Source organism: Lithobates pipiens, unplaced genomic scaffold, assembly GCF_037356315.1.
Source record: "Lithobates pipiens isolate NorthernLeopardFrog02 unplaced genomic scaffold, aLitPip1_a1.2 Scaffold_8, whole genome shotgun sequence".
NCBI lineage: Eukaryota > Metazoa > Chordata > Amphibia > Anura > Ranidae > Lithobates > Lithobates pipiens.
In genome coordinates this window covers 38,129,681-38,149,341 of record NW_027507903.1, presented here as the reverse complement: position 1 = coordinate 38,149,341, position 19,661 = coordinate 38,129,681, and the positions used below count along the sequence as shown (strand labels likewise).

The window sequence follows — 19,661 nt, the reverse complement described above, 5'->3', positions numbered from 1 at the left end:
GCACTCCATACAGTGCAGGGTTTAGGGGTGTAAAGGATTCAGCCCTCTGTCACAGGCTGCCCACATCTTACTTGTACCCCACCTTGGCTCTGACCTCTACACCACTCTTTCCCATCTCTCACATACACCACTCTTCCCCCTCCCAAAAGCTTCCTCCCATCTCACCCACCCGGGCCCACTTCTGGTACCTTCCGGCAGTGTACGTGGCTCTGCCTCTCTCTCGCATTTGCAGGAGATCACTGGTTGGCATCTGTGCACCCGGGAACAGTTGGGGATCACAGTGCAGCTCATCACTTGATGCCCCATCCCACCACTGCACCTACATCTCACCTTGTCCCCACCAAGAGCGCAGGGCAGGCAGAGATTGGTGAGCCGCTGAGAGGAAAGCTGTCCTGGTAAACACAGAAGGCTTCTGTGGTTACAAGGGACAATGGTGAGCAGGGAACGGATGACAAAAGCCGAAGGTGGCAGACCGGAGTTCCACCACATTCTGCCTGAAAAAGAAGCCCTGCGTACGAAGGTCACGAAGGACCTGCGGGCCTTGTGTTTGACACATGTGGCATAGACAGTCAAAAGCGACTCGTGCAGATAGCAGAGGAACGATAGAGATCACACTAGGTGACTTGGATAGAGACAAGTACACACTATAGAAGGCTATGCTTTATTCATTTCAGAGGTTTACAATCGCTTTACTCCAGGAATTCAGCCATTTTCTAAAATGAGCCGGTTTACTATGGGTAAGGTCCAGTGGGGTGCCTGCCACCTCATGGACTTCTCTCTTATTTACATCTGACAATTTTACCGAGTGCTGGGAGTACAGCGATCACCATACATCTGCCATTTTGATAGGAGAGAAGCTGCCTTCTCATAGCCAAGCCCCTGCCCACCTCTTTGTTCTGCTGTCCATTCACAGAAGGTGTTGTATTTTGGGAGTTGGTTCGCATAATACAAAGCACTCGTGATAGGGCAGGTGGAAGGGAGGGGTGGGCACAGCAGCTGCATGCGACTCTGCAGCTGGAGGAGCCAAGACCAGAATGTCCAACATCACTAGGGATAAAAGCACAGTGTCATAGCTAAATAAAGAGCAATTATTACAATATAATTTTATTAAAAACGAAGTATGGATACAAATAAAAATAAAAAAACACAGCACACATACTCACCCAACCTATGATGCTGCAGCTGTCCCCTGTTGGCTCCACACTGAGAACTGAGCAAAGACTGCTGATCGCTCAGTTCTCAGGTCCACTCTGAGGATAGAGCGATAACTGTCAGTTACCGCTCTGTGTTCTGCCCCTCCAGTGCTCACCGGAGCATCAGGCTGTGCAGGGGGTAGGATCAGTTGGCTCAGGCTCTCAGCGTCATGCTGAGCCAGCTGCTGGTCAGGAATCTGGGCAGACCCGACATTATTGTCAGGATCCCTCAGAGCCTAGCCCGGCTCTGATTTCAGCCAACAGTGGACTTTAGCCCATTGTCAACTGAATCTGGGTGACAGGAGAGCAGAACTAAGTGCACTCCTGTAACCTACCTACAGGAGAAGTAAGGCCAAAAAAGCTTTGGCCACACATCTCCTTTAAATGTATGCCTAAGCCCTTGTAAAATGTCCGATCGGACCGTGTTGTCGGATAATCCAAACGTGTGTGGGCTCCATCGGACTGTTTCCGTCGGAATATCCGACCGTCAAAGTTTTAGAGCTGGGCTATAGAGAATTCCAATCGGACAAAGTGCCACGCATGCTCAGATCAAATTCCTAGACCAAAGCTATTAGCTACTAGCCTGAACGTAGTCCCGTCGTAACGAAATAACGCCATCACGTTCTGATCGATCGGATTTTCCCGACAACTTTGTCCGACCGTGTGTATGCAACACAAGTGTCGGACAAAATCCGATGGATTTTGTTGTCGAAATATCCGACCGTGTGTACAAGGGCTTACAGTTACAATCCTTTTCTAATTTCTGTATATATCCATGAGTGACTGGTTCTCTTTAACGATTAGATCAATCCTCCACCAAATCAACATGTGATGAAAGGACCGCACGAGGAGCAGTTCTGAACCTCCATGAAAAAAGCAGGGCTGGGACCCATTATTTTTCTTTCCCGAATCTCATTGTTTTGTTCTGCATTTCAATTAAACACTTTAGTTATTCCATCGGCGGCTCACGCTGTGCGGCACGCAGGGAGGCAGCCCGTTCCTCCGTTCCTCTCCAGCATGGCAGGCAGCATTACATAGCAGGACATGGCAAGACAAATGCATTACAGCTGCTTGCAATTCAAACAATATTGATTGCTATTCATTAGGTACCTTTCACTTAACTGGCGTGTGGCGAGCGGGCCCAGAAGGACAAACCCCGGCGCTCAGCTTGAGGCTGATGACTGAGATGGCAGCCATGTGTTTACTGAACGCCGCTGTCTCCTATCATTGTGACAATGTGAGACTCTCACCCACTACATCATATAGAGTGGCATAGGGTGGGTTCCTAGCCTAGAACACAGTTTTAAGGAAAAATCGATCCCGTCTTTCCAAATTTAGGAAGACTGACAATCAGTAACCCCTTGTTGACCTAAGATACATTTATGAACATCTTAGAGCAGTGGTCATCAAGCCTGTCCTGGGGGCCACTAACAGGCCAGGTTTTATGTATTACCTTAGGGGAGATGCAGACTAGAATACTGCAATCACTGAGCAGCAATGATATCACCTGTGATGTATTTCAGTTATCTTGCAAACCAGGCCTGTTAGTGGGCCCTGAGGAAAGGGGTGATGACCATTGTCTTAGAGGTTCAGGGGTTAAAGCAAGTTCATGGCGACTGCTACGGTATCCACGAGCTTAGTATTGATTTTTTCGGCTCTCGGCTGTCATAAGTGCATTGAATGAATGGATCCCTGAATTTGGGGTGGGGGGGGGGGGCTGGATTCCCTTGCAGTTGATACCCCTCCACACTGCGAGGGTTAAATGCACATTACGTGTAAAGGTAGAGGAATGGGGTGTAATACTGATCCTATCCCTTATTCTGGAAAGCTTCCAGCGCTTCTCTGATGCTCCAGGTTCTGGGCCCTCACAATCCTCACATACAACACAGGACTATTGGTTCTGCATTGTATGTGATGTCACAGAAGTGAAGAGGCTTTGGAGGACTGGTAGCACAGAGTGAAGGAAGGCTGCCAGAGCAATGAACAAAAGGCAAGTAGTACACCTTATAATATAATCAATAATGATCCTGCGCAAGTGGAATGTGTATCAGTGAATAATAAACATATAAAGTGCAACGTGCTTGATGCAAAAAATTGTATAAATAATTATATTAGAAAGGCACGCATCATAAATAAGTCCAAAAGAATATATGGTGACTAATAAAAAAATAATAAATATATAAAGTGCTAAGTGCAATCAAATAGCAATAATATTCGGAAAGTAGGCACCATAAAAAAATAAGTCTCTCAATAATGTTCAACAGCACCAGAAGAGTTCAAATAAATTCTTATCCAGGAAACAGCAGGTGAAATATGATGCAAAAAGATATGGGCTCTCAGAACTCTCACCTCCACTCCTTGATATAATAGCACATCAAATACAATGAATAACCTCCATTCTCTCTTTTACCACCAGGGGGTCTTCAGTTGTTAAAGCGGTTCTTCACCCTAAAGGGGAAGTTCCCGCTAATCTGATCCCTCCCCCCCTCCGGTGCCACAATCGGCACCTTTTAGGGGGGAGGGGGGGTGCAGTTACCTGGATAATCCAGGTATCTACACCCACTTCCGGGCAGACCGCCGCAAAACCCCCGCAGACGCACCGCCCCCCCATTGTGTTCTGGGAAACACACAGTTCCCAGGACACAGCGGGGGATCTGAAGAGACGCGCAGTGCAACTCGTGCATGCGCAGTAGGGAACCGGGCAGTGAAGCCGCCATGCTTCACTTCCCAATTCCCTGACAGAGGATGGTGGTGGTGGCAGCAGCGAGACGAGCGATCGCTCGTCATCTGCCGCCGACATTGCTGGACCCTGGGACAGGTAAGTGTGATTTTATTAAAAGTCAGCAGCTGCAATATTAGTAGCTGCTGGCTTTTAATATTTTTTTTTTTTTAGGTGCAGAACCCCTTTAATAACATGGAAATTATGGACATCCAAACTGGGCCACTAGGGGGCCATTCATCCCTGTATCAACCATAAGCAAAGCCAGGCAGCAACCTCCGCGAAAATATGCCACTCAATAGGGATATAGGGAGAGAGAGAGAAAGGCTCCAATAGTGTAGTATTAGGTAAAATCAAAGGTTCAATTTATTAAAATGATAGGACTCTCACATGAATAGAAATAACAAACAGCACTTGACTTCATCAGGGGAGATTCATATGAGAGTCCTATCATTATTTTAATAAATTGAAGATTTATTCACCTTATTATTGTGTCAGAACACAATAGCATAGCTGGGGAGATCGCTGCCCCAACATTGCTTGTGTTGGTACAGCGATCTGTCAGTTCTTTTCCATTCAGCCCACGGCACGCGCGCCCCCTATCGCTCTTAAAAGCGGCCGACATTCGGCGATTCTCCCAGGAGAGCCAACCCGTCGCAGTATAATGACGGCAGCTGGTCCTTAAGCGGTTAGATAATTTTTTTGGATCACTTTTATTGCGGTCACAAGGAATGTAAAAGCCACTCCTTGGTTTGCGCAAAAGTATTAGCGTTTACAAAATAGGGGAGAGTTTTGTGGCATGTTTATTAATAATTATTATTTTTATTTATTTTTTTACTAGTAATGGCGGCGATCAGCGATTTTTATTGTGACTGCGACATTATGGCGGACACATCGGACATTTTTGGGACCATTGTCATTTATACAGCAATCAGTGCTATACAAATGCACCGATTTCTGTGTAAATGACACTGGCAGTGAAGGGGTTAACCACTAGGTGGCAGTGTAGGGGTTAAGTGTGTCCTAGGGGCGTGGCTGCGTTTTACACATCACTGATCTCTGCTCCAAATCACAGGGAGCAGAGATCAGTGACACGGTTGCTAGGCAGAACAGGTAGATGCTTGTTTACATTAGCATCTCCCTGCTCTTCCTCCCTGTGAGATGATTGTGGGTATCCTCGCAGCGATCGTGTCTGTGGGACCCGCGATCGAACTCATTCAGGTCCTGACCGGCGCACGTGCGATGGCAAGGCAGCAAATTTAAAGGGACCTACTTTTACGCCCATTTGCCTGTCTGTGCCATTCTGCCGACGTACATCGGCGTGCGCCTGTCGGGAAGTGGTTAAATGGCATTTTTAAAAATGGTGCTGTTGACATTCAGGAAAATCGGAAGCGATTTCAGGTCATCGTTTGCGGGTTATCATAGGGTGGTGATCGAAGCCGATCCCGGCTTTGTTAGGATGTGCCGGCTGGCCTTTTGGGTCTCCTGGAGGGACGGAAGAGCCCAAGCAAGTGGACGTCCCCCCCGCTGCCCGTGAAAGCTATCAAGTGGCTAGTTAGCCGTTAGGATTGCTTTTACAAGAGAGCTGAACGTCAGGCTGTAAAAAAAAAAAAAATGGTACCGGGGTTGTGCCTGTAGCTGCAAGCATCATCTCGAGATAACTGCTTGAACTCCAGCGAGTGGTTAAACCATTCAAGCATATATCTCTCAGGGACTTCAGCTCTCAAGTTCTCAGCTGCACATTTAATGACACAGCCCCACTCACCCTGTTGGATATTTACTTAATTTTATAGTATGGAGAACACAACAAAAAGTTTATGAATTTAGTAGTTGGCCCAGCTCCTCAGCCCTCACCTATAACTGATATATAAAACTTTTGGATTAATCCCTGAAATGTAATAAAAGTAAACATTCTTAATCAATGATCAATAGAACACAAATAGCCTTATGACTACGGATCGGATGGTTCTCACTTACTTATTGTATGTGGCTTTTATATGGACAATTGGCAATTCTTCAAATTTTCTTCCACCCCATTGCAAAGTGCTGGGCACCCCAGGCATAGGCGGAACCAGGCTGTAAAAAAATTGTATACAGGTTATTTATTGTACTTCATAGCCAAATCACATTCACTTTAAAGTGGAACTTCATTCTTTCAATCAGCACTGACTATTTTTAATCCTTATGCTGCTAGCATTAGTAAATAGATATATTTATTAGTTTTACGATTTTTTTTCTTCTTTACGTTTCTTCAGTTACTTTTCTATTTTTTTATATCCACTGTACCTAGGCAAGAAAAAGTCTGCACACCCCTGTTAAAATGTTAGGTTTCTGTGATGTAAAACAAATATGACAAATAGGAATCATTTCAGAACTTTTCCCACCTTTAATGTGACCTATGAACTGTACAAACTGAAATATTTCAGGTGGAGGAAAGTAAAAAAAAAAAAAATAATAATAATAATAATAAGTCTGCATAAGTGTGCACACCCTTACACTAATACTTTGTTGAAGCACCTTTTGATTTTATTACAGCACTCATTATTTTTGGGTATGAGTCTACCAGCATGGTACATCTTGACTTGACAATATTTGCCCGCTCTTCTTTGCAAAAACACTCCAAATCTGTCAGATTGTGAGGGCATCTCCTGTGCACAGCCCTCTTCAGATCACCCCACAGATTTTCAATATGATTCAGGTCTGGGCTCTGACTGGGCCATTCTAAAACGTTCATCTTCTTTAATATAAATTTCAGAACTTTTTTATATTTTTATTTTTATTTTATTAGGAGAGGGAGGGAGAGGGAGATTTCAGTTTGTGGTGCTCAGATTGAGTGCAGTTTTGCTTTAACGTGGTTGTAAAGGCTGAAGGTTTTTTTACCTTTAGGCATTCTCAGCATGAATATAAAAAAAAAATAAAAAACAAAAAAAAAAAAATCCTTCAGCGTGCAGCTCCCCCTAATACTTACCTAAGCTCAATCTTGATATGGTTGTTGCATATATGCTGGGACTGCGACTGTACATATTGCATGTTTGATAGTTATGGACATGGTAGTAGTGTTTAAGGTTTTAACCCCCCCCCCCCCCCCAAAAAAATAAACAAAAAAGAAAAACAAAAAAACAGCAAAACGCTGAATTGTGATTTTAATTACATTTACAAAGGGATATTTGTGAATAAGACACAAAGACTTATGCACAATGATGTTATTTATTTTATATATGCATTTTTGTAAAACTTTGAATTAATGCATGTATATAAAGTAGAGCTGCACGGTTGCGGATAAAATAAGAATTAAAATTTTTTGGCTTAGAATAAAGATCCCTTGGTATGGCGATAATATAAGATATCAACACTAGATTATCTTTCTAGGTGCTCCTAGAACATTACCTACCCCCCCCCCCATATACACATCTTAACCTCCCTGGCGGTATGATTCAGTCTGGAATAAGGTGCTGAAAGTGGTACAATTATTTTGCATGGAAATCTGGTGTTTTATTTTGTAGTCCTGTAATTCTTAGGAATAACGCTCTTAAATCTGTTCAAACCAGAGTCTAGCAGACATCCCGGGTATGATAAAGTTTATAATATAATAAAGAATAATAAAAAATATTCAATAATGTAATCAAATCCTAAAACACTGAAAAAGGGACAGTTTTTGGTTGCTATGGACAATCTCCAAATTTCAGGCAGAAAAAAACAGTATTTATAATATAAAAGTGCATGCAGGGCACTGCACAGACCACTAGGGACGCCGCAGGGAACGGAGCTCGGCGGCATTCGGCACTGTGAATCGAGCGCAGGACGGCTCGATCACACAGCGCGGAGGACATCGCTGGATCCAGGGGACAAGGTGAGTAACTCTCCCTGTGTCCTCCCTGTATCCAGCGAAGCGATCCAGAGTCTGGCTCGGGGTTAACGCTCCTGTAATTAAAATCCCAACCCAAGCCAGACTCGGGATTACCACTAGGGGGGTTAAGTAGTTATATTGTTGAACAATCGGAGAGTGACAAGGACTATTTGCCACTCTCCTTTCTAATGTTTATATTTATTGGAAGTTTTATATAAAATATAAATGATTGAAACAGAATAAAGATCACGATTCCCTGCGTAACATCATAGTTCACATTATACAAAAAAATTGGGCTAATTTTCCTGTTTAATTATTTATTTTTATTAATTCACTGAAGTGTATTTTTATATTTATATACACACACACACACACACACGTTTGGGTGTTCTAAGTAATTGTCTAGCAAAATACGGATTTTAACTTGTAAGCAACAGATGTCAGAAGAAGGTTTAGTCTTTAAAGTAGAACTCCAGGATTTTCCAAAAATCCCCCATTAGTACACCCCCCCCCCCCCATACAAAACACTAAACAGTTATTACATTTGTGAAATTGCTTAAAGTTTAAGCGATATGACCGATTAAATTTTTAGGAAGTTCTCTTAGAACAGTGATTGCATCATATCCTCTTCTCTCTAACTGTAATCAGACTACATTTCCCATGAATTCTTAGGATGGGAGTGAATGTGGGAGGTACGGTAGGCTTGTACATGTAAATGTGAACTCGCCCACTTCAACATAAATCACACCCATCATTCTGCAGCCAGCAAGCCATACATAACACACAGTATGATAGGTTACAGCCTTATAAATGCAAAGATTTTAATATAAATGCAAACCAGTGCAACGTGTCAGTGCCCACCCAGCGCCGCATGTCAGTGCCCACCCAGCGCCGCATGTCAGTGCCCACCCAGCGCCGCATGTCAGTGCCCACCCAGCGCCGCATGTCAGTGCCCACCCAGCGCCGCATGTCAGTGCCCACCCAGCGCCGCATGTCAGGTCCCACCCAGCGCCGCATGTCAGGTCCCACCCAGCGCAGCATGTCAGGTCCCAACCTCCGCAGCATGTCAGGTCCCAACCTCCGCAGCATGTCAGGTCCCAACCTCCGCAGCATGTCAGGTCCCAACCTCCGCAGCATGTCAGGTCCCAACCTCCGCAGCATGTCAGGTCCCAACCTCTGCAGCATGTCAGGTCCCACCCAGCGCCGCATGTCAGGTCCCACCCAGCGCCGCATGTCAGGTCCCACCCAGCGCCGCATGTCAGGTCCCACCCAGCGCCGCATGTCAGGTCCCACCCAGCGCCGCATGTCAGGTCCCACCCAGCGCCGCATGTCAGGTCCCACCCAGCGCCGCATGTCAGGTCCCACCCAGCGCCGCATGTCAGGTCCCACCCAGCGCCGCATGTCAGGTCCCACCCAGCGCCGCATGTCAGGTCCCACCCGCGCAGCATGTCAGGTCCCACCCGCGCAGCATGTCAGGTCCCACCCGCGCAGCATGTCAGGTCCCAACCTCCGCAGCATGTCAGGTCCCACCCGTTCTTGGGTCCCTCTTCAGCGCTCCAGGCCCCTCCCACCTGCTGAGTGCCCCCACAGCAGACAGCTTGCTATGGGGGCACCCGAGCTGAGCCACAGCTTCCTGTGTCCATTCAGACATGAAGCCACCACTCGCCCCCTTTCTCTTCTCATTGGCTAACTGCACACACAAGGTTTTTTATCTTAATGCATAGAATGAATTAAGATAAAAAAATACCTTCTGACTTTGCAACCACTATAATATTTAATACTACTTTCAATAAAAGGTGCAAACAGCAGTCAAATCACTATTGGGAAGATGCCATTACATGCACTCCATCATACCTTCCCCATACTCAGTATTAGACGGTTACCTGTGCTTTGAGACCCTTTCATCGGTGTTGACATCACTTGCGGTATTCTGACATCTTTGCGCACTCACAAGTAGAGTTCGGCACCAGGAACTTTTTATGGCTCTAGGTACAAATAGGGAAACATCGGTTACTAAAAATAAGCCAACTTACCAGATAGAAGGTGAAATGCGGGTACAGTGACATCTTTCACATGGATTGTTATCGATAAACCCCCCCCACACACACATGAAATAACAATGTGAACAAAAGGCAGATAGATAAGGATTACTACTAGAGCTGAAACAACTAATTGATAACTAACCAATTATAAAATTAATCGATTAGTATTTTCATAATTGATTAATCGGCCAGTAACATAATGGGGTTAAAAAAAAAATAATAATAAATAGAATTAGCCCTTTATAGTACAAAAAGAGCAAATAATCGCTACTGTAAATATTACTCTCACTGTTCCACAGTAAAAAAAAATAAAAAATTAACCCCTTACAGTATAGCAATTTACTCTTTTTGTATTATAAAGGGTTAATTTTAGTTTTTTTAAAGTGGAGCTTCTGCTCATCGGATTCCTCCCCCCCTCCGGCGCCACAATTGGCACCTTTCAGGGGGGAGGGGGGTGCAGATACCTGTATAGTACAGGTATTTGCACCCACTTCCGGCATAGATATCCGCAGAATCTGCGGATATTTACGCCACTTCCTGCGGGTCCCCCACTGTCTGCTGGGAAACACACGGATCCCAGAGACAGCGGGGACCATCCTCATTGCGCAGCGCGACTCGCGCATGTGCAGTAGGGAACCGGGAAGTGAAGCCGCAAGGCTCCACTTCCTGATTCCCATACCTAAGATGGCGGCGGCAGCACCCGAGAGCCGATCGAGAGATCGGCTTCGGGTGCCGACATCGCGGGCGCGCTGGGCGGGTAAGTGTCCTTATTTTAAAAGTCAGCAGCTGCGGTATTTGTAGCTGCTGACTTTAAAAAAAAAAAAAAAAACGGCGGAACTCCCGCTTTAACTTCATTATGTTACTAAATGTCTTAGGCCTGGTTCACATCTATGTGTTTTTTTGCAGAAGCACACTACAGTTCATTTAACATGGTTTTCTATGCGACACATTCACATCTGTGCTTTTTTTTCAGCCGCTGTGTATTTGGAAGGGTCAGGGACTTTTTTCAACACAAAACTCTGCTTTTTTTGGTTTAATAGACTTCAACGGAGGAGCTGCAGAAAAGCATGTAATGCGTTTTTGCAGCAATTTGTGTTTTTTAATCTGCCCAAAAACAAATTGGGCAAAAAAATAAAAACCAAAAAACCCAAATTGCAGCAAAATCACGTGCGCAAAAATCAAAACGCACCGCAGAGACAGATCAAAAGCAAACTGCAGAGGTGTGCATCGAGCCTTATGCTGGCCACACAATTTTCAGACGAGAATATTCATACGAAAAATCTTTGTACATTAGTTGTATGAAGGAACGTTTGAAATTCTCATTGTTTTTAACATTTCGTTTTAAAATGAATGTAATTTCTGAACGAAAACCACATACACTGTCTGAAAATTCCTTTGATCATGAAGTTTTCTATCATTTCTATATTTTCCCATCACTGTGGCTGAAAACGAACATCAATTTGACCCCACTAATGATTAGAAAATCGAACGAACGTTCTTAAAATTACATTTTCTTTGAAGGAAGAGACATTGTTTTTTTTTATGGCCAACATATAATATAAAATACAGTTCTGTTTGAAAATCTGCAAAAAATAGTCTTTAAAATTTGATCTCCGAGTCTGATGATATTTACCAGATTGAACCTCTAATAGTATATAAAATATATCTCCTCTAATAGTGTATACAGTATATCTCCTCTAATAGTATATACAGTATATCCCCCAATAGTGTATACAGTATATCCCCTTCTAATGGTATATACAGTATATCCCCTCTAATAGTATATCCCCCAATAGTGTATACAGTATATCTCCTCTAATAGTATATACAGTATATCCCCTCTAATAGTATATCCCCCAATAGTGTATACAGTATATCTCCTCTAATAGTATATACAGTATATCCCCTCTAATAGTATATCCCCTAATAGTATATACAGTATATCCCCTCTAATAGCATATATAGTATATCTCTTCTGTCTGTTATTCTCTGAGCAGATTTGAGATTTTGCTCCCTAACCATATAGTTCGTTATTTATAATTTACCACTGCATAGAGATATTTAAGAATAAATTGCCTTATTTTAAAACTTCACATATGAACCGCTTGCCAACCGCCTCATGCCGATATACGTCGGCAGAAGGGCTCTACAGGCAGAATCACGTAGCTATATGTTGCCCTTTAAGAGGTTCTGTGCATGTCGGACAGCCTGTACCCCTCCAAGAAAAATCGCTGATCTCTGCCATTTAAAAAAAAAAAAGTGGGGCAGGGGCAGCCAGTGAAGGGATTGGCAGAGAGGGGCAGCAATCACGGAATGATTAGTGAGGTGTATTAGTCTAGCAGCAGCATTCATAATAGACTGAAGGGGGGATAGCCTGCTTAAGCGTAGGCCATTAAGGAGAGAATTGCAATAGTCAAGGCGGGAAATAATCAAGGAGTGAACGAGTTGCTTTGTGGTGTCATTAGTCAGGAAGGATCGAATTCTGGAGATGTTGCAGAGGTGAAGGTGGCAGGATTTAGCCAGTGATTGGATATGGGGTCTGAAGGAGAGGTCAGAGTCAAGGATTACACCCAGGACTCTGGCATGAGTGGAGGGACCAATGGTTGTGCTGTTGATGGTGAGGTCACGGGGGGGGGGGGGGATCGTGAAGGAGGAAATATAACAAGCTCAGTTTTAGAAAGATTGAGTTTGAGGAAGTGGTGTGACATCCATATTGATATGTCATTCAGTAAGCTGGAGATCTGTGAGGAGATTGAGGGGGTGAGTTGAGGAGTGGAGAGATAGCTCTGGGTGCCGTCGGCATAGAGGTGGTATTGGAAGCCATGGGAGGTTATCAGCTGGCCCAGGGAAGAGGTATAGAGAGAGAATAGGAGGGGCCCAAGGACAGAACCTTGGGGTACCCCAACAGAAAGAGGAAGTGGAGCGGAGGAGATGGAGTTGTAAGCGACACTGAAAGTGTGCCGAGATAGGTAGGAGGAAAACCAGGATAAAGCAGAATCGCAGAGGCCAAGGGAGCGTAATTTGCTGAGGAGGAGCAGGTGGTCAACTGTGTCAAAGGCAGCAGAGAGGTCTAAAAGTATGAGTATGGAGTAGTGGCCGTTGATTTTAGCAGTTAGTAGGTCATTGGTGAGTTTTAGTAGCGCAGTTTCAGTAGAATGTTGTGGGCGGAAGCCAGACTGTAGGGGGTGGAGAAGGTTGTTGTCCATGAGGTAGCGACTCATTTGGTCATAGACAAGGCGTTCGATGAGCTTGGAGGCAAATGGGAGCAGGGAGATGGGACTTAAGTTGTTCAAACAGGTGGGGTCTAGTGAGGGTTTTTTGACTAAGGGGGTAACCAGTGCATGTTATGATTATGAAAATAATCGTTAGTTACAGCCCTAATTACTACACTAATCCTCAAATCAATGTCCAGAGCCAAAAGGACCCTGAAGGGCATGATGGGAAATGAGTGACTGGGGAAGGACCAAGATGGCGGCGCAGACCCAGGACTGCTGCACCTGATCAGCGGATGGCGGCAGAACAACACTGAATCCACTCAACAGGTGAATATCTGAATCCAGAACAATGCTGCATGACAGATGAGCGTAACTTGTAAACCTCTTGGTGGAAGTTTTATGTATAATAAGGCTTACCTATAGGTATTGTAAATATCTCCTGAACGTGCGCTGTTTACTAGATATTTATTGTTTTTTGCACCAATGATATCATCGGGACATGCAAAGAAATGTGAAGAAATGGCCCCTCCATGCCGTTTCTTCTCGAAGCAAGTGCCGTGACTGGCAGCTCCAACGCGCATGCACAAGAGTGACGTCACGCGGTCCCGGACAGTCACAGAGCCGGAGTCTGTGGTCCCGGAAGGAAGAGGGACGGACATGGATGCGGCCTGTAATGGGGCCCGCGCGGGCTTCCTTTACAAGGAAGTAGAGCTGCACGATTCTGGCCAAAATGAGAATCACACATTTTTTGCTTAGAATAAAAAGATCACGATTCTCGCGACGTAAAATCTTTCACATTATACAAAAAAATTTAAAAAGTGGGCTAACTTTTCTGGTTAGTTCTTTTATTTTATTTAATTCATTAAAGTAATTTTTTCCAAAAAAATTGCATTTGAAAGACGGCTCCGCAAATACAGTGTGACATAAAACATTTTTCAGCGCTGTCACACTCTGAATGACAATTGCGTGGTCATGCTACAATGTACCCAAATTAGATTTTTATAAATATATATATTTATATTATTATTATTTTTTTATTTACACAAACAGAGCTTTCATTGGTGGTATTTATTCACCACTGGGGTTTTTTTTACTTTTTTACTAAACAAACAAAAAAAAAGATGAATATATAATATATTCATAGTTTGTTATAACATTTTTCAAACAGGTAAGCACTGACAGGCACCATTTATGATCATTGACAGGCACTGACAGGCAGCACTGACAGGCATCATTGACGGCCACTGACAGGCATCATTGACGGGCACTGACAGGCAGCACTGACGGGCATCATTGACGGCCACTGACAGGCAGCACTGACAGGCCTCATTGACTGGCACTGACAGGCCTCATTGACTGGCACTGACAGGCATCATTGACGGCCACTGACAGGCATCATTGATGGGCACTAACAGGCAGCACTGACAGGCATCATTGACGGGCACTGACAGGCAGCACTGACGGGCACTGACAGGCATCATTGACGGGCACTGACAGGCATCATTGACGGGCACTGACAGGCAATTACAGGCATCATTGACGGGCAGCACTGACAGGCATCATTGACGGGCACTGACAGGCATCACTGACAGGCATCATTGACGGGCACTGACAGGCAGCACTGATTGGAATCACTGACAGGCAGCACTGTTTATCAGGACACAGATGATCAGTGCCCTAATTATCAGTGTAGATGTCCCCTGTGTGGATTTGCCAGTTACCGGCTCTCCTCTCCTCACATACTGCCAGTGTGAGGAAAAGAGTACCTATAACGCGGCACTGGTGGGCAGGGATGAGGCTGCACTGGTAGGCATTGCTTAGCAGTGGCGATATGCACTGGTATGTGGCACTGCTATGTGCAGCAGTGGGTGTGGAGTGTGCAGGACCGATGTCTCATGTAGTCAGATGGGAATTGGATTTGTTTTTTCTCCTCACTGTCAGCTTGAGGGGGGAATTAAAAAGCAGCAGATTACCGGATCTGTTTACATCATGTGATCATTGGCTGACAGCTGATCACGTGGTAAGGGGACGGGACCGGCCGCCTACTGTAATCTGTGATCAGCCGAGTCTCATTGACTTGGTGATCACAGCGTGACCTGCGCGGGGGGGGAGGGCGATCACGTGCAAATGGGGCATTCTTGGGAGGATGTGTATGGACGCCCTCCTGGCAATTTATGGCCGCACTGAAGCCATTATTTTTGGCAATAGTGTGGGCGGGAAGAGGTTAAACATCCTAACAGCGTCACAGATGTGACTATACGATATTTATTTATATATACACTCACTTTATTGCTAAAATGACTCTGAAATTCAAGACGTAGCTGGGTGTAGCAAAATGTCCGCCGCCTTTTTCTGACTGCAGGCGTCCTGTCAGATGAGCAAAGCTGGCAGCGGTGGAACGCGCGTGCGCGGCTGATGGAAAGACACTTCCCTGATCTGACAGAACACCGACACACATCTGTAAAAGGGGATCACACAACACATGTGGGGGAATCGCTGCAAATGTCTTCTCAGTTTTGATAGAGAAAGGAGGGTTAGAAATCCCGACAGGTTATTACCATCTGTGTCCCCATTGCGGAAGATTACCGGTCACTTCCTGTGCCATCACCAAAACAGGAAGTGAGAGGAAACCCCTGCAATGTAGTAGTAACCGGAACTAGTGTCCCCATTGGAAGATTACCCCTCTCTTCCTGTTCTGGTGACAACCCCAATGGGGACACAGATGGCAAAAATACCTGACAGGGGTTATAACTCTCCCTTATTCTATCCAACATGGCAAAACCCACACACAGAGCACAGCTGTTCCGTCCTATTAGATCCCTCTCACTGAGATATTTGATATGATATGAAAAAAAATATATATATATATATATATATATATATATATATATATATCTCCCTGCCCCCCCACTCACCCACATGTCCTGAGCAGCCCCAGGGCCGCCGCCGCCCCCCACACCGCACCATTCATCTCTCCCGGTCCTGGGAGAACACACTGCAAGGTCACACGGGACAAACCTTCCTACTACCCGGCGAGGGGGGAACCCCCAACATCAATGTCACAGTAAAACGCAAAAAAAACTTTAAGGAACAAAAAATCTATTTCTTATGTTTTTTTACTTGTTATATATAAAATTATAAACAGAATTTGATAGCAGAAATGCTATTTAGGTTTAAGTATAACCCCCGTATATATCAATGGACTGTCCCAGCTCAGACCGCACCAAACTAAAGGGGGTGTTAAACAAAGTTGTTATAGTGAATTATCAATGGCAACTAAAAAAAATACATCTATTTATTTGTATTAAAACAATATAGGACTTTTTTTGTTACGTGTTGAAGTCTTTTGTGCGGCTTGCGTCTGGTAGGAAGTGGTGTAATTTTTGTCCCTCTCTCCCCCCCCCCGCACGTCTAAAGATACATTGGTTCGGTCTTCTGTGCGGAGAGGTCGCGGCGTCGTGACGTCAGGCGTTCCAAGATGGCGGCGCCGGTACGGAGGTTGTTGCTGGGTGTGCTGTCATGCAGGACGGCGGCGGTGAGGAGGGTATCAGGGGGGCGGGCGTCGGCCGTCTCGCCATGGATCTTGCACGGGGCGGTGTGCCTGAAGAGGACGGCTGTGCTGTCTCCGAGGAAGACCGAAATGCAGAAGGAGGTGGCCGATGTGCTGCAGCAGGTAACAGGCAGACCGGGGAGCGCAGTCTTCTGAAGTATCACCCGCTGACCGGGGATTTTCTGCAACTTTTTGTTTACAAGTGAAGAAAAAAAAAGTGTGTGTGTGTGTGTGTATATATATATATATTGTGTGTGGTTGTTTTTTTTTGCTAGAAAATTGCTTAGAACCACCCCCCCCCTCCCCCCACCAATATTATATACACACCTTAGAGAATAAAATGGCGGTTGTTACAATATTTTATGTCACGCCGTATTCACGTAGTAATCTTTGAAACGCATTTTTTATTTTTTGGGGAAAAAATATACACTTTATTGTATTAAAAAAATCAACTGCACCAATTTGTTTTGTAAAATTTAACCACTAGCCGACTTGGCCATAGCCGGAAGATGGCTACAGTGCGGTCAGTTTATTTCTGGGAGGGCGTCCATGGACGTACTCCCAGAATCTTGCTCTTGCGCGCTTCCCCGGAAATATCTGTGTATGGGCGCTGGTCGTGGCCGTTTACCACGTGATCGCTCTGTCAAATTATGAAGCGATCGCTTGTAAACAAACCAGTGTCATGATGCCGGTTCCTCTCTCTTCTCTATGTACCGATTGGTACAGTGCGAGGGGAGGGATTGTTCGCATCTGTAGCGCCCACAGCACTGCCCTAAATTTTAACAGAAACAAATATTTTTCTCCTTTTTTTTTTTTTTTTTTTATAGTGCAAAAAAGAAAAAAGCCAGCAGTGATTAAATAACACCATCTATTTGTGTGAAAACTAAGACACAAATGTCATATGGGTACAGTGTTGCATTACTAATTGTCATTCAAAGTGTGAGAACACCGAAAGCTGAAAATTGGTCTGGTTAGGAAGGGGGTTTAAGTGTCAAGTGGTTAAAGATGTTACGCTGAGTAAATGGATACCAAACGTGTCATGCTGTAAAATTGCGCTCCTGGAATGACGCCAACTATGGTACTTAAAAAAAAATCTCCCCCCCCCCCCCCCCCCCCATAGGTGATTTAATGCTAGTTTACACCAGACACAGTTCAGTTCTGTTTGCTTTTATTCTGCACATAATGCATGCACAGTTTTTTTTTCCATGTATTCCAATGGTTCTAGTTCACACCATGCAGTTTCCGGTGCGGAAACTGACTGCCTGGTGTGAAATAGAGCCATTGGAATACATGGAAAACATTGTGCATGCATTTTGTGCAGAAAAAAAAGCACAGTGAACTGGCTCTATTATTTTTTTTTTTTTTTTTTAGGGGTTCACCGAATGGGTTTTTTGGTGCCGATACCGAAATTGAAAAATACACTAAGCCGAAAACCGATACCGAAACAGCACCGATACCGAAAATGACTGTTTTTTTTAAAAAATATTTTCATACAGCAGATGGTCAGACTGCGGACGTGGTACAGGAGTTGGTCAGAGACTGCGGACGTGGTACAGGAGATGGTCAGAGACTGCGGACGTGGTACAGGAGATGGCCAGAGACTGCGGACGTGGTACAGGAGATGGTCAGAGACTGCGGACGTGGTACAGGAGATGGCCAGAGACTGCGGACGTGGTACAGGAGATGGCCAGAGACTGCGGACGTGGTACAGGAGATGGCCAGAGACTGCGGACGTGGTACAGGAGATGGCCAGAGACTGCGGACGTGGTACAGGAGATGGCCAGAGACTGCGGACGTGGTACAGGAGATGGCCAGAGACTGCGGACGTGGTACAGGAGATGGCCAGAGACTGCGGACGTGGTACAGGAGATGGCCAGAGACTGCGGACGTGGTACAGGAGATGGCCAGAGACTGCGGACGTGGTACAGGAGATCAAAGCAGCCTCCCCAGTTCCTCTCAGATGCAGCCTGCCTGATAAAAATACATGCACAGTGTTTTCCATGTATCCCAATGGCTTTAGTTCCCACCATGCAGTCAGTTTCTGGTGCGGAAACTGACTGCATGGTGTGAAATAGAGCCATTGGAATACATGGAAAACACACTGCATGCATTTTGTGCAAAAAAAAAAAAAAAAACACACAGAACTGAATCTGGTGTGAACTGGCCCCAAGCAAGCTACCTGGTTCCGTTCCAACAGACTTCTATTGGGAATGCTCATATCGTTACCTCTACTAGCAATAACTTAACCCTTCCCCATTCTATCACATGGCGATAAAAACCTAGCTGGGTCAAAATCAAGATTTTTTTTTTTTATATGGTCAATAAAGGGAGTACAGCCTTTGTCCTGTGACCTGGTTTTATATAGCATGGCTACATTCACACAAGTGGCCAGAGGTGGATAGTTTCAGAGGCAAACAAATGACTATTTTGGCCCTGGGCACATTTTTTCCCCCTCATGCAGCTTGCCAGTGTCTGAATGCAGCCTTACCCATGCCCGGATCAGAGCGGTGATCTCCGTGTGTCACGGAGCTGTGCATTGAATTGCCCGGGCGGCTGCAGTAACAATGTCCCGCCTCCTGTAATCACGTCAGGCTGATTCAATATCCCGCCAGTGTACCACACGGAGATCACCGCACTGTCGGGCAGGAGGAGGGAGGACTGGGAATGGGCGGCACCTGGGGGAGGATGCCCGCCCCCATTTTCGGCCCCATTATCAGCAAGATATTCCTTTCGGCAATTTGCTGAAAACACAGTTTACGGTCGATATGTTTCAGCAGGCCGAAATTTCGCTGCATCCCTAATTTTTTTACAGGTTACATGTTTTGAGTTAGAGGAGGTCTAGTGCTAGAATTATTGCTCGGACTCTAACGATCGTGGTGATGGCTCACTTTTGTGGTTTGAACAGAGTTTACATTTGTTGGCCCAACTTACGTATGCGTTCGCTTCTGCGTGCGAGTTTGAAGGGAGATATATATATATATATATATAATATTATAATCTTATTTTATGTTTTTACATTTTCCCTTTTTATTAATGTTTTTTATCACTTTTATTCCTATTACCACTTCTAAGGCCTCATGTGCACTGCTGCTGGT

At 45.0% G+C, this 19,661-nt stretch overlaps 2 protein-coding genes across 3 annotated transcripts in view; one reads left to right on the top strand and one right to left on the bottom strand.

Moving 5' to 3' along the window:
- Positions 1-16,097, bottom strand: part of MRPS11 (mitochondrial ribosomal protein S11) — a 52,269-nt gene extending 36,172 nt beyond the window's left edge. The window contains exons 1-3 of one of the 2 annotated variants that reach the window (XM_077473336.1): positions 15,932-16,097; positions 9,643-9,744; positions 5,890-5,988 (exon numbers count right to left, since the gene is read on the bottom strand). In XM_077473336.1, the coding sequence (XP_077329462.1) occupies positions 5,890-5,988; positions 9,643-9,744; positions 15,932-15,987 (257 nt within the window). In that variant the 5' untranslated portion in view covers positions 15,988-16,097. The remainder of the gene's footprint in view (positions 1-5,889; positions 5,989-9,642; positions 9,745-15,931) is intronic. The other variant, XM_077473335.1, reaches the window with a different exon arrangement.
- A 380-nt stretch (positions 16,098-16,477) lies between these two features.
- The window catches only part of MRPL46 (mitochondrial ribosomal protein L46), a 32,508-nt gene continuing 29,324 nt past the window's right edge, over positions 16,478-19,661 (top strand). Inside the window, exon 1 of the mRNA XM_077473319.1 lies at positions 16,478-16,689. Within this exon, the coding sequence (XP_077329445.1) occupies positions 16,495-16,689 (195 nt within the window). The 5' untranslated portion in view covers positions 16,478-16,494. The remainder of the gene's footprint in view (positions 16,690-19,661) is intronic.